General features: G+C 37.6%; 2 protein-coding genes across 3 annotated transcripts in view; one reads left to right on the top strand and one right to left on the bottom strand.

Moving 5' to 3' along the window:
• Window positions 1-4,939, top strand: part of SULF2 (sulfatase 2) — a gene marked incomplete at its 3' end in the record, with an annotated part of 64,016 nt that extends 59,077 nt beyond the window's left edge. The window contains exons 14-20 of one of the 2 annotated variants that reach the window (XM_082007211.1): window positions 486-545; window positions 990-1,159; window positions 1,627-1,769; window positions 1,989-2,112; window positions 3,481-3,511; window positions 3,795-3,851; window positions 4,909-4,939. In XM_082007211.1, coding sequence (XP_081863337.1) covers window positions 486-545; window positions 990-1,159; window positions 1,627-1,769; window positions 1,989-2,112; window positions 3,481-3,511; window positions 3,795-3,851; window positions 4,909-4,939 — 616 coding nt within the window. The remainder of the gene's footprint in view (window positions 1-485; window positions 546-989; window positions 1,160-1,626; window positions 1,770-1,988; window positions 2,113-3,480; window positions 3,512-3,794; window positions 3,852-4,908) is intronic. The other variant, XM_082007212.1, reaches the window with a different exon arrangement.
• A 6,568-nt stretch (window positions 4,940-11,507) lies between these two features.
• NCOA3 (nuclear receptor coactivator 3) overlaps window positions 11,508-23,845 on the bottom strand; it is a gene marked incomplete at its 3' end in the record, with an annotated part of 60,931 nt that continues 48,593 nt past the window's right edge. The window contains exons 11-22 of the mRNA XM_082007164.1: window positions 22,759-23,147; window positions 21,619-22,499; window positions 19,930-20,065; window positions 18,609-18,797; window positions 17,830-18,069; window positions 16,284-16,410; window positions 15,628-15,799; window positions 14,544-14,840; window positions 13,319-13,423; window positions 12,622-12,847; window positions 12,226-12,400; window positions 11,508-11,664 (exon numbers count right to left, since the gene is read on the bottom strand). Coding sequence (XP_081863290.1) covers window positions 11,508-11,664; window positions 12,226-12,400; window positions 12,622-12,847; window positions 13,319-13,423; window positions 14,544-14,840; window positions 15,628-15,799; window positions 16,284-16,410; window positions 17,830-18,069; window positions 18,609-18,797; window positions 19,930-20,065; window positions 21,619-22,499; window positions 22,759-23,147 — 3,094 coding nt within the window. The remainder of the gene's footprint in view (window positions 11,665-12,225; window positions 12,401-12,621; window positions 12,848-13,318; window positions 13,424-14,543; window positions 14,841-15,627; window positions 15,800-16,283; window positions 16,411-17,829; window positions 18,070-18,608; window positions 18,798-19,929; window positions 20,066-21,618; window positions 22,500-22,758; window positions 23,148-23,845) is intronic.

The raw sequence follows: 23,845 nt of genomic DNA on the forward strand, positions 1-23,845 counted from the left end.
ACGGAGAAAAAAAATCCCAACCCTACAAAGTACAACTGGTATTTAGATTCTTGCATTCTTCACAGGAAGGTGGTATACGCTTGTCATCATCTCATCTGGACAAACTCGTGAATATTCAGTTGGAGAAATGTTGTAATTTAATTATAAGTCTGTTGATTTTTATCTGCTGCATGCAGGGAAACCATGACAACTAAAATTGAAAATCGTAGCTGGAATTATCTGTGCTACATGCTGCAATACAGTGTTAGAGCAGGAGATGTCACTACGCACAAACGCTCTGAGGAAAGAAAGGGCACAACAAGGCTCAGAAGCGCCCGACCCAGTCTAGCAAGGCTGCTGTGTATTCATCACATACCCTGAACGAATAAATTGAAGGGAGAGGTGACACTGGCTTAAATCTGCTTCAAATGCAGGATGGACGTGTGGTAAGAAGAGGAGCAGTTGTCTTTCTGTTGTTCATCAACAGTGTTGTTTTTATTTTCCAGTTACCATTCAAAACACAAAAGCAAACTGAGGCACAAGGGATCTAGTCTTCATCCTTTCAAGTAAGTGAAGGCCTGTTCCTTTGAAAGAGGAAATTCAAAGATGCTAACATTTGCTGCATGCACGCCAGTTACAAACTAAGCAAAAGTAGTAGTATTTCATTTATCCTGTATCAGATAGAATAAACACACAGATACCTGGGCAAGGAACCAAGCCCACGTTGAAATGCTTGTAAATTTGAGATAAGGTTCCCAGTTTGGGAAATGTCACATCACAGACTTCAGACAAGCCTATAAGCCCCTTTGGCTTCCTTTTTTTTTTTTTTCCCCAGTGACATGGAATTGCAAAGAGTTCTATCCAGAGACATTTGGAAGAGAAGACGTTTAATTAAAAGATACCGGTTATTTCTTTCCTTCAAAGCAGCTTATTTTATTAGCTGCTTCATTTTTTTTAGGTGTGTTCAAGTATAACAGAGTCTGCATGACCCTAATGTTTCATGTGTGCAGGAAAGCCCTACAGGAGAAAGACAGGCTGTGGCTGCTTAGAGAGCAAAGACGAAAGAAGAAACTGCGCAAACTGCTTAAGAGAATAAAAAATAACGACACGTGCAGCATGCCTGGCCTGACCTGCTTCACCCATGACAACCAGCACTGGCAAACTGCTCCCCTGTGGACATGTGAGGATGCTTTGAACTGAGTAATAGAGAGGCGCATGCGGGCTGGGCTGGGCAAGGATGCTGGGCTACTAGAAGTTACCAGTGTCATTAGTTACGCAGCCTTCCTCATACTAAATAATCTCTGTTTCAGAGTTGGTGTTACCCTTGCGCAAAAGGCAAGGGCGTTAAAGTAAAAACCTACAGGTATTGTGTACAGTGCAGTTATGTGCAGTGTCTCACCATCTGGCATGTTTCCCAACCAGAGGAGACGGGGAAAGCAGCTAGCCAAGATGTTGCTTCAGTTAGCCGTGTCATGTGGGATAGGCATGCAGAGAACAAGAAGCTGATGCTGGAAGGCATTTTCTGCTTTAGAGCTCGGGAGTTGGCGAGAGTAACTGTCTATGAATGAAGTAACACCATTAACAAAAAGCAATAAGCCTGAAGACAGCAGCATGTCGCTTATGTCTTTATAACTCTTCAATTTGCAGTGGGCCCTTTCTGCGCCTGTACCAGTGCCAACAACAACACATACTGGTGTTTGAGGACAATCAACGAGACCCACAACTTCCTCTTTTGTGAATTTGCTACTGGATTTTTGGAGTATTTTGATCTCAATACCGATCCATATCAGGTACCTGATCACAGAACAGCTCTAGAAATACATCGTTGTTCTTACTGGTGATAAATTGAAATAGCACGGTACTGGTGCAGGATGTAGATAAGGCCTAAATCATTGAACGTAGTACGATCTGGCTTCTTTCCCATTACAGATAAACCACCTGCATTCCATATATGAAAGCTGCCAAACTACAGAGCAGTAGTTACTAACAGGAACCTCTGTTTATTGCAGCTAATTAATGCAGTGAATACGCTAGATAGAGACGTTCTCAATCAACTGCACGTCCAGCTCATGGAACTAAGAAGCTGCAAAGGCTATAAACAGTGCAATCCAAGAACTAGGAACATGGATCTGGGTGAGTGCCTCTCCTAATACACTCAAAAACTCCTCAAAGGAAATGAGGCTCTTAACTTACCATTATGAAACTTTTGTCAGTCAAAAGGATTTTAGTATTTATTTATACCTGTAATGTCCTGCGGAGGCTGATGGCTGCATGCGCGAATTTTTGTATTTGTTTGATTTGTGTTATGTAATGTTTCTTAAATGAAGAATGATATCAAATAGTATAGTGCAGGGTATTGCTGAGATGCAGGGAAAGAGGTGAGGAATGAAGGAAAAAAAAAAAAAAAACAAACCCTGATGCAAGAGGGAAAGAATACCCTAATAGTCACTTCCAAGTTCATAGACTCATAGGACAATCCCAGGTGGAAGGGACTTCTGGAGTTCATCTAGTCCAACCTTCTGCTCAACACAGGGTCAGCTGCGAGGTCATACCAGGGCTTTATCCAGCCCCTTCTTGAAAAACTCCCAAGGATGGAGACTGCACAACCTCTCTGGGCAACAGGTTTGGCAGTTGGGTTTCAGTTGGGTTTCATTACAACTGAAGGCACAATTTTTAGAAGCACTTCTTTTAGGGACATTGCAGTCCCTGCAACCTTGTGGTAAACTGGCTTAAAAATAACTTTAACTTCAAAAATGACACTAGTGCTTAAGCTGATCAGTTTTCCCCTACCTGTGTTACTGCAAGGTAGTTGTGAAGTAACAGTACATTGAAAAGGGGCTGCATTACGCTACGAAAAGATTTAAACTCCCAAAAGCAAAATGGGCCTTTACCCTTGTTCTGGGTTAGTTTCATCCTTTCCTATCCGTTAAATTTTCTCTGGGTCTACTCAATGGATCTGGTTTTTACACTGCTTGTGTTTTGTTTTGTTTGGTTTTTTTTAATGTTTAATGATGATAGCAAACCCAAAGGTACGGTTACTTGTGTTTCTTCTTTTTAAATTGCATTTCTTATACAATGAAGTTGACATAAGAAATGCTATTTTTCAAAAAAATTATAGCCTTTAGAGCTTGAAGACCCCCTACCCCAAAATTAGTGTTATCTAAGTCTACCAAAGCCCCAAATATTATTTTGGGTCGGTCTTAGTACATGCACTACAGAGAGATGTACATTTAGAAATCAACAAGGTTTGGTGTTTAAATACACCACTGAAGGACGTTTACAGAAAATGGGATATCTATCCCAATTTACAACCTATTTTACCTAGAATAAGAGATTAAATATAAAAATAACAGCTCCAGTTAACACGTATAGAAATATTTATCATGGCAATACACATTAATCGATTGATATTCTTTGGTCTCTTCTTAAATTGTGCCTTACCCAATACCTTACTCTGTTGCAGGCAACGGTTAGTAACATTATTCATTTTTCCTCATCTAGGACTTAAAGATGGAAGCTACGAGCAGTACAGGTATGTTTTAAAAAAAAGTTAACATGATTTTAAGTACTGCCTTCATGCTAAAGGAGTTAGGGACTGGGATCCACCTGGACAGACTGCCTGGAATGGCATTTGCAAGATCTTTCCATCCCAATTACTTTGAAACACCGGAGCTGTTTCAGTGTTAGAGCATGTTCTAATCGTTGTAGTCAAAATTCAAGCTAAACTCTTCTCCTTCCTCATCTTTCAGACTGTAGTGCCAGTGGTTTTCTTGGTGGTGGTTAACTTTTTTCTCCTTTTGCTGCTTGAAAATTAGGCAGTTTCAGCGTCGAAAGTGGCCAGATGTGAAGAGACCATCATCTGCCAAGTCACTGTGAGTTGGGAGCAGTCCATGAAAAGCATTGTGCTTTTACTTACCTTTCTTTCTTCTGCTTCTCTTTTTGCATGCAGCACCTTTTTTAACATCATCATTTATTCGCATGGAATGCTTAAGTGGGAAGTCCTCTAAATTATGCAAGAAATATGATAGTGCAGTCATCACAGCTACTGCTGTACAAAACCTCTTGGTACATGTTTTTTGGGAACCTAGGAGCATTAAGGTCAAGGCAATTTCAAACTTGAGCAAAGGTGGATGCTCAGGCTGAAGAAACCAATTATGGTTAACTGCCATTAAAAATTAGAGACCGTTATATTGGTTTTATCTAAATTTGTAGTCTCTCAAACCATCCAGAAAGAACAAAACTGATTGTAACTTCTGAGAGTGGAGAGAGCATCAATGTATTTTCTTGCTGTTGCTTTATCCAACCACAGCCTCATGCGTTGTGAGCACTAAAGCAAGTTAGAACAGAAAGTAGACTAACTGTGACGGATCTGTGTACCTTTTGTTTTATTCTGACGTTATACTGAAATCTCAGATTGCTTTTTGCTTACTTTACTGCCCTTTAAAACTTGAAGATGATACTCAGTTCTCAATTTGCCAGAGCCCAAAGAGATACGACAAATTTATAGAGACAGGTAGACAAGTTTAGAGATATGAAAAACAGTTAGTGTTGCCGTGCCAGTTACTGTCTCTGCATCTCCCCTTAAACAGAGGGTTGAGACTTCAGCTCATTAAAAGTCGTAAGGTACTCTCAAGCTGCGCAGTGAAACAACAGGTACGAGGCAGTCAAGCATCCCAAGAGGATTTGCTCATTTAATGGTAATATTTGACTAGCTTTAGACAATTAAGCTAGAATTAGTGAGGTAGAAGTTTTGCACAGGCTGATGTTTCAAACGCAGTTGGATTGTTTCTGTGATATACCTGTTGTGTTTCTATAGGTGGTCCACAGTGTTTCAATTGTTTTTGTCCTGCATGGAACCATTAAAAATATATTTCTAACTACTTCCTACTAGAATGTTAAACACTAAATCGTGTTTGTTTTGTTTTAAAGAGGACAACTGTGGGAAGGATGGGAGGGCTAACCTCCCCCAACCGCTGCACCTCCACGAGGATACAAACTGGCCAGAACTTGAATCCCTGTACAGACTAAATGCAAATGTGTTTGACTTTGGAAAGCAGCATGATGTTAGCCTGGAGGACTGGATAAACTTTGAGGCTGAAATAGATAGAATGTTTGCACTGGTGAGTGAGTTAAATAGATGCAGTGAAATTATGGGAAATGCTGTAAGAAATACAGGTCTCTGAAATCCACTATTTTACCTGCTTTTTGCTTTGGATTATACCTCACCTGCTTCACACGGCATTTTACTGCAAGATGACACCACTAACACTAATCCAGGAGTTGACAGAAGAGGAAATGCAGCCGCATCCCAAAGAGGATTGCCGTCCCAGGGGCAATGTGTACGCAAAGACAGTGGAAGTAAACGTACAACATTTTTCAGTTCAGCTCTATCTTCAGTTGTCATGAGAAAAAACTTCAAGAAAACGTGGACGCTTTTGCTTCTAACTAGGGTAAAGGTAACAGAAAAGAACTTTTAAGAGATTCAGGCATTGAACTGAGCAGCATTGAATATTCTCAACACCACGATACTTCTCAAATTTCCTCTGATGATACGCTTTAGTTCCACGTCTACTTGTCCATCGTATTGACAGCTCCAGGAAAATGAGAGAAAATCTTGACTAATGGGACACCAGATTTTTGGAGGGGTTGTGTAAATACCGATCAATGTACTGTTTCAAAATAAATTCCTTCAGGTTGTGAAGAATTTTGTTAATAAAAAGAGTGGAATGCCCACACACCATTTCTCAAAATGTTACTTAATGTTGCATAGTACATTTCAGAATTTATCCATTTTTTAAAGTACTGAAAATTTTCAGTAAAAGTACATCTTAAATTTTAATGAAATCAGATTTGTATGAATTTTTTTTATGTGGTAGTACTATATTGTATGTTAAAAACCAAAACAATTCCTTTGACAGAGCAGCATTTGCTTAGTAGCTTAACTTTTACACTTACTTTAAAAAAAGGCAGCTCCAAGAAGTTCAATACTTGTAGCCAATAAAGAATAATCTAGTTCCAGTTTAGTTTATGAAAAGGTAGACGTTCCAAATGACAGTTACTGTTTCAAGGCTTTTAAAGGGAAAAAACCCAACATTTTACTAAGGAAGCACAGTGTACAGAGTCTATTTGAGTATTTTTGTAAAGATGTTATTAAATACATTGTAGTCCAGGCACTAGCAGTGATATTTGTTTTTTCCTGTTAATCTGCTACCTGTTTTAAAGGCACATGCAGGAGGGAGCTCATGTGACAGACTCTATCAACTGTGGCCTTAACAAAGAAAACACAAACTTAACTTGCACTTCTAGAAGCAGTGTAAAAATACATCACAGAAATTACTTTGATACCCTTCTAGGAAATTCAAGTGGAATTCCTTCATGGGCGATATAGATCTCTGGTAATGCACCCCCATACTCAAAAAATACACTTGAATTTAGGAACTCAAAAAGTGGCAGCGGGGTCTTTTATTGTATGCACTATATAGTAAAACTAGGCTTGAGCTTGTGTTTGTATCACATGTGAGTCAAATACAGTTCCCAAAATTTTCTTGCAAGTTTTTTTTAATTATGGAAATAATATATGATTGTCTGTCTTAATCTAGCCATAGATTTTGTTTCTAACCTGTTACAGATTTCATGGATTATCAGAAACATCTGCTAGATGCTCAGATCCTGGATCAATACGAATAAGTAAAAAATACTGAATTTTAACTCGCCAACAGAAACACATTTTTGCTGCTTTCCAGAGAGTGTTAGCTGTCTACCATTCCCCATGAGGATGCAGAAAGATTAAAAAAAAAAAAAAAAAATCATACTTACCTTTTGTTTGTGTTCAGTCCATAGTCCTTGGCAAGGTGAGGGCATGACTACCCCATTCCTGCTTGGCCAGCAGCACTGCTCCTCTTCAGTATCGGTCAGAAGCTTGAAAAGTTACAAGACCCACAACTGCATGTTTTGTATAAAGGGATGTGGTATGTGACACAAGAAGCAGCTGTTATTTTATGACAGGTTATTGCCAAGTTATGGGGAGAGCAACCACCTCTTCTCCTGTTAGCTTTGCTATTTAAGTTGGAAAAGACATAAACCTTCCACCCACAAGACCCATTTAGCAGTTAAAGTTGCACTGACAATGAGGGGAATTTAAGTTGTCATTCCCTTACTTTACAGCCAGCTAGGAAATAATAGCACCAGATTTTCTCCAACCTTTCCAGGATACAGTTATAAGCCTTAAAGTATTAGACGGCTAAATACACTGTGTCACCAACTTCTGATTTTAAATAGAAACCTTTATTTACATTATTATTAACATCCAAACACAAAAATCAGAAGAGCAGTAATACCTTACAACCAAGTCTTTTATAAATCAGTCCCCATGATTTTTCTGTTTTGCAAAATAAAGATACAGATATTTCAAGCAATACTTATAATGTAAACTAAACTTAAATGCAATTCTCAATACTGTATGCCTTCTCCTGAGAATTTTTTAAAATATTGCTCTCAATTACATGGTTTCATACTTGCTGTATCATTCTGTCATCTGGTAGTCTGCACATAAATTCTAAAATAAAATGTGTACTAATTGGTACAACATTCAAATAGTTTTGTCTTATGACAGAAAAATGGTCCTAATTTTCTAACTTTAAAAGCAGTATTTTAGGCCAAGATTGGAAAAAAAATTACTACATATGAATTTTATAAAAACATGGTTTCTGTGATCAACAGAGGAAGAGACACATGTAGCAAAATGATGCTCATTATGCAGCAGTGATCAGAGGTGGTTGTACTAGCTACTTGTTCTCTTGAAAAAAAAAGTTACACAGGTTGTTTTTAAAAAACAATCAGAAAAATCTGCTGCTATAAAACCAAAAAAAAATTGGTGGAGATACTAAATGTCAACAGATTTCAAGATCAGTTTTATTTACTGCTGTAGGTAAGACTTTCAAACTAGATGCAGTACTGTACTTAGGATCAGGGCTGCCCAGAAAGAAGTTGCCAATGCATTTTAAAAATGCCCTCCCTCCTCCCCCCCCCCTTAATCAAGTTTAAACTAAAAATCTTTGGATTCAGCAAAAAAGTAGGTACTGGAAAGCTCCAACATTCTAAACACAGATGAGACAATGATGATCCTTTATAACATCAGTCAGGTACCAGTTATACATAGATGTATAAATAGAATCACTCATTTTAAAAAAATTAAAAGGGCACGATGTATAAAGTAGTAGATTGGCTAAGAGCTCACCTAATGAAAGCAATCAGGGTTTGTAGTTTCCATCAATATAATGAACAACTACAAAATACAAAGATTGTTCTACTCTGATTTGATATAAAAAGCAAGGGACTGTTGCCTTTCAACTTCAGTAGGCAGCACTTACGCAACAAATACGTTCTTCTAAGAAATAGAAAAGAAGATCAAAGTTCCTTAGGCTTTTAAAAATTTTGCATTAAAAAACACACATGAATTGGAATGAAGGTTTCAAATAAATACTGTCACCTAATCTACATACTCAGTACTAATTGCAGAGACAGGGTTGCATAAAGTAGTTCGATTGAATCTACATTCCCTTTGGAACACAACTGGCTGTATGCTAAGGATTAACTTTTTGAGAATATTTCTAAAGTTATTTATATTAAAATGGAAGATCACTGAATATTCTGAACAATAAGACCACCTCTTGCTTACAGTACCAAGAAGCAGCAATCAAGAACACAGATTTTTTTTTTTTTTTTTTTTTTTTTAAAAACACTCTCTTGGGAGAAGTCAGTTTTCCATTACACAGTGAACCACAGAACAAAAGCACCACACATCTTAAATGTTTATTTCTGGGTCATCCCTTAGGGAAGTTGAGAGGTTTGACTCATTATAAACTGCCTGAAACTGGAAAAACTGCAACGAGATCTTCATTTCAAGGAACCAAAATAAAGGGGAGGAGGGGTGTCAGCAAATAATAAATTTGTAACCAAACTTAAATACTGATACGAGAGAAACCTGCTTAGAAAATACATTCATTACTCAGAACAATCCAATGAGGTGCAGACATTTGGTTAAAGTGTGGCTTAATATCCTTAAAGATTTCTGGATGTCATGTAACAACAAATATTTAGCTACAGACAAACTTTTTTGAAGAACAGTTAAGAGTTCATTAAAATTGACCAAAAAAGACACAATCCAGATTCATCAACGCAAAAGGCAACATACTATAGAAAGACATGGCGGTCATGACAAGTCATTACATCTCGCAACGCAGAGCCTTTTTGTCAAATTGCCTTATGTAAAAAGAAATGTAACAAAGTGCTCACAGGTGGAGAAAGCTTTTATCAACTGGTCTTTTATAAAAAGCTGTATGTTAAAGATGTAAAAATAAATGAAGTGTTGAAGACCAAAGAAAGAAGAGAAAGATGTGGGCCAAAGTCACCCAGCTTCAAAGTCATTAAATTTAATTAAAAAAAAAAAAAATTTCTATTTGGACCTCAACTACACTGAGTTTACAGAAATCAATTTTGTTAAATATTTAGCTTCACAAACTCTGCAAAAATGAGTTAGTGATCTACAAAAGTCATATATATAATACATTATCTTAAAGATCATATTTACAAAATTATTCACAAAAAGACTGCAAAATTCTGATTCAGACTGCAGTGCCTTGCCTTGAGTTTTCTGAAGTTATTTTCAAAAAGATGAAAGATTATTGCTCTAATTTCCATACACAGAAAACATTACATTATGCAGTCTTTTCAAATAATTCTTAAGAGATTGTGTTTGAGAAGGAACATGAGTACACCCTACCTTCATATTAAGTCCTTATCAAAGATATTGCATTAATCCATTATATAGTCTTTTATAAAGTGCACTCAGCTGCACATCAATATGTAAATATTAGTCACAATTGTGTTAAAATAATTTAAATTTATTATCCTCTCGTTTTTACCCCTTGGCTTCAATGGACAGGATTTTGGACTAGTATGTGCCAATTCATTTTGCACTGCTACTTTGGGAAATCCTGACTCGTGGGGGTAAGAGATTAAAAGCAGCATTTATATTCAGGAATTAATATAAAAGAGTCAAGGCTAGGAACTACATTCTCTGTCAGATATTGTTACTAGAGAAATCAGAAAATTCTTACCACCATGACTTCTCCAGGCACTTTTGTCTGCCTGTAGTTAAAGGGCTTTGGATAGCTACAGTAAATAGGGAAGGGATACCAGGAGTCCACCCATCGTATACCTACAAAGATGCCATTGCCAAATTCACATTTCTAGAGGCAGAGTGCCAAAAATATTTATGACCTTTTTTGTACATCACAAGATACAGTAATACAGAGACTGCTTCTACTAAAATGTATTTGTGTTGGGGTTTTGTTTTTCTGGTTTTCTCTCCCCTCCGAATGAAGTAACTTAGGACATCATGGTGATTAACAGGAAAACCACAAAATTTCCGTAAGGCCAGTACTAGTTGCCGTGAAGAATGCGTAGCTTTCCTTTATAATACTAGTGCATCCGTAATACAGCGCATTCTTGTTTGAAGACATGGTTCTAGGTGTCAGCAGTATTTCTGTTAAAGAAAAGAAGAAATAATCATCAGAGGAAAAAAACCCACACCTTTGCTGAAAAAAATGGTCAATATACTGCATTCTGAAGAGGAAAAAAAGTAGCGCCAGTCAGTTTCTAAGCAGAAGAACAGCATTTTGGTGCTCTGCTTGGAAGAAAAATTTGTAGAAAAGAAATACTGTCCCAGAATTTCCTAAGCATGCCATTTGCACATCTTCACTGTATGACACGTGGGTTTGGAATATCTGACATTTCACCTTCTTCTTCCCCTTTTTAAAAAGGTACTTGTTAAATCAAAGTTCTCCAATACCTTACTTATCCCCCAAAAAGCCCTCAGAGTATTTTGGCTGCTTCCTTAGGTACCTTAGAGAAAATTTCATGAGGTACTTTCTACTTAAATAAATTTAGTTTATCTCAATATTCCGTTGCTTATCCCTTGGTATTTTGTGGAAATATTACAGCAAAAGTATATTCAGTATTCAGCCTTCCTCGCAGTGCCTGTTATTACCTCACGCTTCCCTTAAATAAGGGGCCTAAATTGTGCATAGTTTCTTGCAATGCATAGACAAACTATTCTAAGGTATCCTAAGGGTAAGTACCATCATCAGCCTCTGCCAGAAGGCTACTGTGCTACCAGGATTCTTGCTCTGACTCCTGAGAGCTATAACGTATAATCTTTTACATCTTCACAATCTCTGTGTTTTGCACTCGGGGGTTTCTCCAGGGTCAGAAGTATTTAAGCACCTTTTGTACGGTTTAAGCCTTGCTACTTCAAGGTTAATAGCTAATCCCAGCATATAGTGTGGGTTCATCATGGATTTGATTTAAATATCATCAAAAAGAAGGTATCTCTTGGAACGTACAAATGGTAGGTGCACATACGTAAATACATACAGGCTAACTGAGAACAGGATTGTGCCAGAGGAATGGCTTGAAGCAAATTGTACTCAACGGGAAAGAGAGTCAACAGATCTTTTCATTGATCTTTATGTACAGCTTACTTGGTCTGGACCCATCGGCATCCCTGACATAGGCATGGTATTAATATTCATCTGTCCAATATGGCCACTGCTGCCATTCATGTGCATCATACTGTACGCTGCTGGATTACCTTGATGGCTGAACTGCTGCTGTGGGAAAGAACTGAAGCACAAAACAACAAATAAAATTACCCTCCGCGAAGTTTACACATTGATGTATTGCCTTCCCTGCACCACCTGTCAACACGTGAAAGATAAAACTATTTTTACATTTACTTGTTTCTACCTAATATCCACTTAACGTAGAAACAGCAACTTCCCTCCCAAAGGGAATTTTGAATTTTTAGTACGCACGGAAGCATGTAAATGCTTTTCCTATTGTAACCTTCTGGAGGCTTCTGTTAGAGCTGTAACATCCATTGTAATATTATTCTGAACTTTTGCATTTCCCCCCAAGTTATTTTTTCAATATCCAAAGACTGAATGTTGCTTCCAGTTACAAGGTTTGCAGAGGTCCAATATGCATAAATGGAGCTAAACATAAGAAACATTTAATCAGTCTATTTCCTAAACGAGGACAGGATCAAGGACAATACAGGCACGAGAGAGAATTATTTTTGCCTCGTCTAAATCCTTTTCCTACTACAAGCTATTTAACATAGCTCCTACTTTTGACAAAATGGAAGAGAATTTTTGAGGTAGAGATTGTAACTGTGAAGTTCACCTGCTCCTGGCCATGCTTCCCGATGGCCAGCCCTTCATCTCAGGGGACTGGTACATTGTTGCTGTCTGAGGATACTGCATTATAGGATTCTGGGAGGGTCCAATTCTTGATGACATCATTGGGTTGGGAGGGCTTGATACTCTGCTAAATGCAGCATCAGGTTGTTGGCTTATTCCTTAAAAGACAAAGGACAGACATTATACTTCAGTTATCATCACGTAGTACTTTTAGCTTATTTTCTTGCAATGACAGAAAGGGAGAAAATCATCCTTTTTTGTAGAATTATTTTCATTTTTCAGACTGATTGGTATTTTAGGTAGTTTGAATTATAATAAATGAAAAAAGGGAAAAGAAAACCAGACAGACAAAAAAACCCCCTCATGTTAGTACTAGTACCATAATTAGGTGGATAGGGGAATTGCTGCGGAGGAACTTGAGCCATGGGAGGGCCTGTCAAAGCACTATCCATGCTTCCTGAGGCAGTCACGTTTGGTGGTGGACTGAAGGCCTGAGGTTGCTGTTGCTGCTGCATCATCATTGCCATCCTCTGTTGTCTAAAATGATGACTTATTAGCTCCCTGTTACGCTGAGCCACCATTTGAGCATTAAGAAAACCTTGCTGCTATCCCCCAAAGGAAAAAAAAAAAAAAAAATCATATTAGAAAACACTTTTACAAATTAAATCATATCAGAGTCGATCAAACCACTTACACTCTAAGATCCAGCATATTCATTACCAGAACAGGAAGTTAAGAAAACCCACAGCCAGTACAAAAATTACCAAAATATCAGAGACAGGTTTTCATTAAGCTGTCATTAGTGCTAAAGAAATGATAAAGTAGATTAGCTATCATATCCTACATGGTAAAGACTACTGGCACACTCTATTTATAGCATGACCTAATGAAATCCCTCTGAAATCTCATGAGTAAGAGAGGTAAAAAACCCGACCTTTTTTTAATTGTACAGGGGGAAAAAACCAAAAAGGAATGCTGTGGAATCATGAAAGCAGGTCCAAATTCTAATCAGACAGGGAAAAGATGCATCCATCTGAAAATTACTGTTTCAGATGGCTAGCATAATACTGACTTACCTGTGATCCCACCTGTGGCTGCATAACCGGTCTCATCACTGAGGTATTACCACTGACTGGATTTTCCATTTTCATTTCAAGCGCTTGACGGGTCTGATTCATAAACTTGGAAAAAGACATTTTAGCACTATTAGCTTGAAAATACCAGTATCTGAACACAGTAATGGCAACTCCTCCAAAAAACACTCTTTACAGACCTCTTGAATCCATAAAGTGCAATGGTTAATTTTTGCCGCCTTTGATGTACCTGAAGTACCAAACTACTTGATTAAGCAACTCAAACACACACAAAAAGAAAAACCCTCCAAACAGTGCAGCACTAACTGGCTTTGTTTTTTCTTCCCTTGAAATTAGCACTTTTTAAGAATAAATATATAGCAGACTATCTATTTGTTCCAAGTCACATTTTGGGCAGACGAATCATCACCACTAGCTTTGCTTGAAATAGTAATATTCTGCCTCCTTCCCTCTCCATCACAAAACCCCAAAATTAGTGTCACAGAACAAGCACGACAGAACACAGTATTTCCTAAGGATTAAACATTGCCATTCCATGTCACACAGCACTATCTCGGCTTCCCGAGTTTTATTTGTACATTGCACATGATATCAGGACTCCATTTTCACATGGAGAATTCAATGCTGCTATCATGCAGCAATTTTTTAAGCAGTGCTTTCAAGCCAGTGTCAAGATCTATGTGGCTGTATCTACTCTCTCACCTTTCATCCTAAGAAAATACCTAAAATGACATCAAATCAATGAATGGAAAGAAAACCCCCTATTTCAATAAGCCTAAATGATCAGCTAGAAAACAAGTGAAAAAGAAGTAACATTTGGTTTACAGGAGAAATGCAGCTGTCTGCTTAATGATGTCAGTGAGATTCAGAAAAAATACTAAATCTTAACATGGGTGAAGAAATCATCCAGAGCTGCGTCATACAAGGGTACTGTTTTAAGTAGCAGTAATGTTGTGTGCTGCAGGAACCAACCCAACCTGTAGCTAAGGAGGCTGATGAAAGAGAAATGCTTGTCCTAATCACGATTCTTTCACTCCTACAGCCATTTGGCACTCAGTGTGAAAAGCACTGTCAAAATGAAAAGATTCATCCTTTCAATCATCTGCTGTAATGTCAATTTTCATACTCATGAAGCAACACAATTCAGTGTGCACCTTATTCCATTCCGAAACAAGAAGGAAGTGTAAACACAGGAGGAAAAGATTACCTGCTGCCCCTGAAGCCTCTGCTGGAGCTGCATGCGGAGCTGCTTTGGTGTACTGGTTCGAGGTCTCATCACATTTGCTCTAGGATGCATACTTTGAAGTGGAAAATTGCTCTGTTGGCTCATCTGGTTTATCACTGAATTAAAGGATGGCTGTTGTCCCTGAATGTTACCAAAACCTCCTGGCATTGCTGCCCCTTGCCCTTGATATGGCTGACCAAATAACGAAGGCTTCTGGTCAATCATAACTGAAGATTCCTGACCTTGAAATGAATCTTGTTTGGGTTCCAAAGCTTGTCCCTTCAACAGATACAAAAGTGTTTTCACTAGCAGTATATTCTTTAAGTAGGAATTCCTAAAGAAACAATAAAGCTAACACAGCCACAACTACCAACAGTTTCTTGGGTAGAACATAGCGTGGACAGATTGCCATTAGTTTTGTTTCCAGACAAATGAAATAGCAGAAGTTACTACTACTGATTTTTTTTTTTTTTTAAATCAGTTCTGCTGCACGCTGCTTGCATAGGCAGACAAGTATAATTACTCAAGCCCTTCCACACTTTTAAACTGCTATTTGTACAAATGACAGTGTGATTATTGTACAAATGACAGAGTCAAAATTATTCATAGAATTTCTGTTTCCTATTTGCTAGCCATGCAAGTTCAAACTGGAACTGGAGGAGATGGAAGTGTCCTACTCACTAACACATCACTGTCGGTCAAATATGTCACAACGCAAGCTCAGCTGACAATAGTTTACTAAAGAAACCCAACACAATTCTCTGCTTACAGAATTATAATGATTTACACTCAACTCCCTGCCCCGTATACCAAGGCGTATTACAATAAACTTAGATAAGAAGATGCCATTTGATGTTTTTGTAATGCACAAGAAAATGAATTAATACTGAGCTTCTCCAATGAAAATCCCTCCCAGTGTAGATGCTTCCAAAGGCAGATTTAGGAAAATTAAGACTAGGAAGTGAGGAGACAGAGTGAGTGAGGAAACCCTCTTCACCCTCTTTTCAAGCAACAAAATAATACAGGTTTTTTGGAAAATAAAGGGCCAAAATCTCAGGTTACTTACTTGGTTTACAAGATCAGGAATTCCTAATGCTCTGTCAATTTCTTCCAGACCTGTGGCATCTGTATTGCTCAGCAGCGTGTGCAGCTGATCCAAAAGCGCCCTTTCATCATTCTGGCCTTCCATATTTGGTGCCGGACATAAGAGGTCATCCAAAGAGTTTCTAACTAATTGTCTATAAATATAAAAAAATTACAACCATTATGGACTATAAAGGCACATACATAGTTTTATATAATATATTGACCTGGAGATGATTAAGTACTATAATCACCCAGCAGACTGAAGTAAGACTTAAGTTCTTAAGTCCCAAATTTAGGTCCCAAATGTCCAGCCAACTGCCATGTCATTGAAGACACATAAATTCTGTTCTCTCCTGGCTTCTGCATGTGCCACAGAGACATGACTGCAGATTTTCCCACCTCTTTTCTCCATGCCTCCCAACTCAAGGACTGATCGATTTTGTTAGCAATGCCTTTTGTGGAGCTGGGTTAAAAGATATCCAATGTCACATCATCAGCAGAAATGGAAATAGATTCTGACTCCAATCTGTTATCCCCACTGTATAATGCTACATTCTTTTTTTTCCAGGTCTTAAATTCTTCTGACAAACAGCGAACAGTTGTTTTTAAACTTATCTTAAAACCTTCCCCAATTACCTGTTTTGTGAACCCCGCGATGCTTGCTCCATGGACAGCATGTTGTCAGGCCACGATCCTGGCTGGTTAGATGGTCCTGGCTGTCCATACGGATTCCCCCCCATGCCAATGTTTATCTCACTTGGCCCTGTGAGGTAAAATATTTGTGTGTTTTTTTAAGAACAAAAGGTGTCATTTTGCTCTCCCAGTGTTCACATAAAGCGTTGTGGATGATCACACAAATTGTCAAGCAGCTTCAGAAGCTTTCTATTAACATGTTTTAAAGTGTATACGTACATAAACTCACACTCAAGGTAATTTCAGAAATGTAACAGACCACAGATTTAAATACGACAATGATCTAAAGCTGCTATCCTGTGAGAGCAGAATTGCTATTTCTAATCCTTAAGCCCCTAAAATAGGAACTTGACAGATACAGCAACTTTCCATCCAAACAATCCCAAGTTTTCTGGCCAATGAAATCTGGGTACTAGCAAATATATGTTATCATAGCGGCATCAACAACATTTGGCATTTTAAATTCCAAAACAGGGTGAAAATCATAAGAAACAAAGTACATAACAACATTTTGCTCTTTGGGAGTACGGCTTTCCTTCTACCTATTCAGAGACATACAGCACTATGTAGGAGATTTGTGTCATCCCATTATTTCCCAATGTTTATAGGAATCCCCTAGCAATAACAATTCCTCGAAAGCTAAGCTGAGGAATTCTGACTCAGTCAGGACTGCACAAATTTCCTCCTGATTTAACTTTATATCCACATGTCACACTGAAAGAGTAGTCTGTCTAAGAGAGCTGGTAACAGCCCTGGTAGCCTTCTATGATAAAAAAGGAAAAAGGGGAATGACACTGTCTATTTTGGCCCTTTTTGGGTATGCCGACATTGGCACATTAGACAGGACAATTTCAGCTCTAGGCTAAACCTTTGTTAGGGATACAGAACAGAAAAAAAACACAGGCTTTAAGTCTCTTCATATTTTAGACATGCGACTTATTTTCTTCCATGCAAACATGAATACTTAAAAGAGAACCTGTATTTGCAATGTGGTTTTATAGGAAATTTGGATACTCCATGTAAGAAGAATTTTGAAATACTTAAGAAAAAGCTTTAAAAAACCCTTATTACCAAGAAGTTAACAGCAAAAACCCCATCTATATCAAGTACAATGAATTAAATTAATAAGAATACTAGTATCTTCAAATATAATCATAGATGGCATTTAGTTCCTGGAATGTAGCAAAGAAGTACCGCGCTAAAGACATACACAGAAATTATCCCACCCAAAATCTGGAGACTCAGCATGAATTATCAGTTTATGAAACACACAGATATCACCAGAAGAAAACAAAAAGAACACCAAAAAGTCATCAAATGGCCCAGTTATTAAACAATATTGTTATTAAACAATAACAGTCTTTACCTCAAAAAGCCTTTGTATGAAAAACTTGTATTCTACCAAAACCGAAAAGACTCTGATGATGAATGCTCACTAAGAAACTAGTGAGATTCTGCCAAGCAGGACAATAAAAAGTAAAGAACTTACTCATGTGAATCATTTGCTGTTGTAGCATTGGTCTTGTACCGGGTATGCTATTGGAGCGAACAGGCAGCCCAGACATAGAGCCACCCACCGTGGGTCTGGGAAGGGACGCACTGAACTCGGGTCCTGGTCTCAACATGGAAGCAGAACTTGTAGGTTCCAGTCTGTTTACCTTTGAGTTTGGCAAACCCCAGTCTCCTGACTGATGCTGATTCATCGCTACATTTCTGTTGGGAGTACTTGCTATAATCAAGAGCAGAAAATACAATAATTCTTCATCTAGACTACATTACGTATTTTGGTTTTAGAATTATTTTTATGGGGTTTTGTACTGTTTTATCAACAAGGACACCTGCCAATGACAGAGCAATTCACTGACTCCTACAGAAGCATCTAAAGCTTGCCATGCCAAGTTCTAAATCAAACAACTATGTTAATCCAAATATATTTAAAAATATGAAAGACTGACTGCTGTCATGATCTGTTCTTGCTTCTATATCTCAAAAACACGTTAAATTCAAAACTCAAAACAGTAAAAAATAATTTAACTACTAGACAAAAGTAAAGTACTGGTAATAATACACAGATGGTAAACAGTTATGTTCTTGTAGTTTTAGCTAGGGATAAGAATTTAAAAAGTATTTATATGCTAATGGTAAATTTAATATTTTTTAATGTTAAGGTTACTTCTAACAAAAATTCATATTATAATCTTGACTTTTTTTTTTTACATAAAAGCTTCTTCCTTTACAGTGAGATCTATTTGTACACAATCAACAAACCCAGATTTGCTGCAAAATTTTCCTGGTTTTCAATCATTCTTGGACTTCCGCCCATCAAGTTTTGCTTTTGTAACATAGAGAACGCATTGACATTCCTCACTGGAGCACTTGAGCCCAGAGGGCTGTCTAAAGACATGGCTCTGTTGAAAGGTGGGCGGGTAGTCTGCACAGACTGGGGACTCCTCATACCTGTTAAAGAATTAAAACATGCATGCAGCTGTATGTTTTAAATAGAAAGTACTATTAATGACTTAAATAAATAAGTCTGATCTATTTATGGGCACATATATTTGACCTTAAGCAATCCAGGAATAGTTATTTTCCTTATGTCCTCACTACACAAATCACATTTTGAGTACATAGTTAGGACCTTTTACAGGAAAAGCCAAATGCAGTTCCTTTGGCCCTAGACATAAAAAAGTTCATTTTAATTTAAGTTCTGTAATGAACTGTGTTTTTAACATTTTGAAACACACTAATATTACAGACTCCTTGACATATACGAGTGGCCTGCCCAGCCTTTGGATAACTCTGACATGGAGATAGAAACAGGTCTAAATGGTTCTGTCTGGAACAGGTTGAATCCAAATGCAGTGTGTTCCTGAGCACAGCGTACTATGTGGACTAATTAACCCAGAAATCACTGTGCTCCACAGCCAATAGTGTCAGTGGCCTTACGTGTTCATGTACCTGATTTTACACTTTTCATCATTCATGTTTCACCTCCGTAGGTTACCTCAGCAATCTATTGCCCTATATAATCAAGAGATGACCAACATTATAAAAGGAAGTGACAACTGCAGTGACGCTGGTCTATTAGCAAGGTTATCTTTCCCTCCCACTCAGCTTCCTACTAAGGAAGGGCATTGCTTTCAACGTCAAGGAGGAGTACTGATTCGAATTTGCAGGCCACAAGACGTTTTTGCATAGAGTAAGTGGGAAATCAAAAGCTTGCCACCAATCCCATATTATTTCCCTACTCATCTCTAAGGAACAAAAATTATCAATTTTAATTTACATCCCACAAAACATTTTTCCTGATGTCTTGTCTCAGAAATCTACATTAGACAAACCCAGAAGAAACCATAAAATAAGGAACTGAAGTTAACGTTATTCACTGTGTATATAGTAGATGAGTGCTGACAAGACAGCTAATAGCGTATATAATGGCCTATGAAAGCACAATTAGCCATTTTGCATTACATTTGTCCTTGAAGGTACAGAAGGTATTCTCTAAGGATTTGAGTATGCATTATGTTTACATCAGGTAACAAGAAAACCCTAATTTTAAACCAAAGTGTTATTAGATGAAATTCCTTACCCAATAGGGCATTTCCCTGAAATAATGCTTGCTTTGTTCCAAGGTTATTTCCATTTGCAGAGATAGCATTATTGTAAAACTCTGAACTAGTCAGATCACCTAGAATTGCATCCAAATTATCCAAGTCTCCACTCATCTGAAAAAGACGCGGTAAAATATCAAGGTTATTTACTATCATATTGCTATCCTTCAGCTTTTATTTAGCTCCTCACTAATCTTAAAAGATACAACCGGGAGACAAATGTTTTAGTTCACTGACAGTACCTTGGGCTATCTCTCAATTTCCAAAGAACTTCAAATATCATTCAGCTACGTTTTTTTAAGAGTATTTTCCTTGGCTAATTTTGAGAATTGGGAGAAACTGGAGGTACACATAAATAAAAGGTAAAGCACCTTTAAATATGAACATTTCAGCCATCACAAATTACAAAGATAAAACCACTAACGAGAACAAACAATGTCAAGAATGTGTACCAGTCAGTGATAAATAATTTGTCATAGATAAAAAGCCCAATTTGATCACTGGTAAACACAATAACATATGAAAAGTACCCACAGATCCTTCTGGTCAGTTGGAGCCCTAACCTTCTTTAAAAACTTGTCTTTAAGTCAGATGCAGTTTTAACAGAAAAAGAATTGCATATATAGCGGATTCATATCTTCACAAAACAAGCTACTCTGAATATGTTAATTAGAACTCGGGAACAAGCACTGAAATTATGCACTGGGTATTATTACACAGTTGTTAGTGACTTTTCTGTACATGGTACTCAAAAAAATGTTATAAGGTGCTTCATTTATAGTCAGCCATTAGCTAACATAAAAATTGTGCGGTAATTTTTTATTTACATAGTTATTACTGACTTGGGAAATCCAAGTTTTAAGATATCAACATGTTCTCAGTAAACTCTACCATAGTGACCAGTATTATTTACTTTGAAGCAGTTCCAAATGTGACTTCGGAACTAAATAGAAAAGAAGTATTATCTACACTTCATAATTTTAAGAACAGCTGTCCCTAAGAAGTGTACTCCTGCTTTTAGGAGAGTCGTTCCATGGTGATATTGTTTGCTATATCATGACATTTCCTGGAAGTTAAACTCCTAGATGAAACAAATAAATATATGTACACTTACTGTACAATGCTGAATATATATGTATTTGGAATAACATTTTCCCCTCATTTGGCGTGGGGGAAGAGTGCTAAAACCAGTGAATTAACCAAAGCCAATCTATAGCTATTTTAAGTAATACACATTTTTGTGTATTGTTTATATTTTCAAAATGAAATAATGTTTTACCTTGTGCTATTGTATTACCAACTAATTACAGCTCCATTTCTTAATAAACCATAAAAATAAACATGTGCTATGTGAAATACCAGATGTTAAGGAACTGATTTTAAGGAATAATTTGTAAATATACACTATTTTAATTGTACCATAACTTAAAGATAACATTAGTCCAGGACTTCAGTACAGCACATATGGTCATATATATATATCCTGTAGTTCTCTTTGTGCTTTTTCAGTTACAATAAAACCTGAGCGTATAGTTTCACACCATTTGCACAGAACTTTCCAGATATGTTTATACATGCATACTGAAAAGAGTGTTCTATATTTAGCCATTCACTGTAGTAAGAAAATACTGGTTTGTTCACTACCCTCATTTTACATTATACTGTACCTCCTCCGCTGGTTCCGTTTTTATTTTCATTTCTTTTTCTTGACTAGAAGTAGTAATTGTAGAACTACTGCATTGTCCCACTTTATTATCCACACTTTCTACTTTAGGCTTCAACTCTTTGGAAAGCGGGTCCTTAACATCATCTTTATCTAACAGATATCTTAGTAAAGCATTGTTTTCCTTCTTCTTTGGGCTCAGTTGTTCCTGTTTGACAGTGCCTTCTCCACAGGGGGCTGTATTACTAGCATCATGATATGTGTCTTTACCAGTAGCTTCAGCTGTGATCTTGGCTACCTCTGCAGGAGAATTACCATTCTGCAACAATTTATGTAAAATCCTGTGCTTCTCTTGCAGGAGCGACCCATGCATGTTTGAGGAGGAAGACACCCCTCCAGATGTTGACGAGGAAACTCCTGAAGGACTGGTAACATTGGTAGAAGATTCTTTACAATTTGAGTCTAAGGGTGAGTTTGATGCTGTAGAATGTCCTCTTTCATCTGAGGAGCACGTGAGTAGCTGAAGCAGTTTCTTATGACCTTTGCTTTCAGATGGTCCTCTCTGACTTTCAGATGCCTCCAGATTTCCCTCTTTACTATCTTTTTCACTAAGGAGATCCCTGCTGTTTGACTGGCAGATGGAACTTTCCACTTGGTTTTGTTCACAATACAAACCAGAAGGGCTTTTGGAGTCCTGGGTACCCGTTTTACTTTGCTGAGCTATGCTCATGTTTGGGGAATTGTCCAATTTTGGACCCGGTGAAGAAAGTGTTGATAAAAGGGAAGTTCCAACACCCTCACTAATGGCTTGAAGAGCACTAAGAGAACTGCTAGAGAAAGTGCTGTTGCCGGTGTTGCTGGCAGATCCCATTGGAGAGTGCATACCTGCATCACAGAACAGAGATCAAACTTATTAGACCACAGTACTGTCTGTATCTACTTTTCCTCTAGATCATGTATAGACTACCACATTGAGTTAATTATTTTAAAATAAATTTTTACCATAAAATTAAGTATACCACATTTAAGTAACCCATACAAGTTCACGTAGAACTGTTAAGAAGCATGAATGATGGAATTTGAATACAAATGAGAAAAGATAGCTTAAAAAAAAAAAAAGGAGCTTGTAGCAAAAATAAAATACCTGTAACTGGAGAAAACTGGTGTGAACTCATTTTTGGACTCCCTCGATTCCTAGGGGATATCATTAGATTCTGTTGGTTGGAAGTTAAACCAGGACTACCATGTGGTGGGCTACTTATGTTTAAGCCGTAACTGTTGTTCTGGTAAGCAGAGGATTGCATTCCAGGTCCAGAGTTCACTGGCCCCATATTACCAGAGCCTCCATATCGAGTGCTGCTGAGCTGACCCACTGCATTGGGATCTCCCACACCATAGCTCCTGTTCTGCATTGGCATGCCTTGACCGGGTGACATGTTCATAAGACCACCAACAGAATTCGTGTTTCCAGCAACAGGTGTTCTGACGTTTTGCCCAACTGAATTAGGATTTGGACGATATCCGTTTTGTTCTCTGTAAATTCAACAACATCCCCAGAAATCCCAAGAAAACGAATTAAAACCTTATTTGGAATCAAGTGCTACAAAGACAGAATAACATTATTACATAATTTTCCAAATATTTTTTTTTTTCAAAAAGAGCAGTGAGCATTCAAGCTTCCACAAAAGCAGAACTAAGTCATGCCACTCATTTATTCATTACAGAAGTGTTTGGTCCTTTAGGTGATATGACTTATAAAGTACATACAGTATCACCCCTTCAAAAGGCTTTCATCAACAGTCATTAGTCAGGTTTATCAGTTTAAACATCTTCCTTCTCCTACTCCCTTCCTGAGTCAATGCATGACACCATTCTACTGTGCACACTAATGATGCCCTGAACAATCTCAGCAACTCATTTTTCAATCTGGAAGCACTTTAATGCCAGAAGCAGACAGATTCCCTCCAGAGTAGCATTTCAATTATTCTTGCAATCAACAAGAACAGGTCACAGGAAGTGCTATTTAAGGTACATTTAACTTAGAATCATCAATGAGGAGGTTTTGTTGCCTTTTTAATTGGTCTGCAATTAAAAGGAGTAAGATAAAGCACGTAACTGAGCATTTCTATTTTCAGTGTTTCATCATTATAAATGTTAACCCAAAAGAATAATGAATACATAATACAGGCTCCATGCAGGTACTGAGGAAAAACCTCTCTTTTGACTGTGAC

The sequence above is a fragment of the Phaethon aethereus genome (assembly GCF_964289735.1).
Source record: "Phaethon aethereus genome assembly, chromosome: 16".
Lineage (NCBI taxonomy): Eukaryota > Metazoa > Chordata > Aves > Phaethontiformes > Phaethontidae > Phaethon > Phaethon aethereus.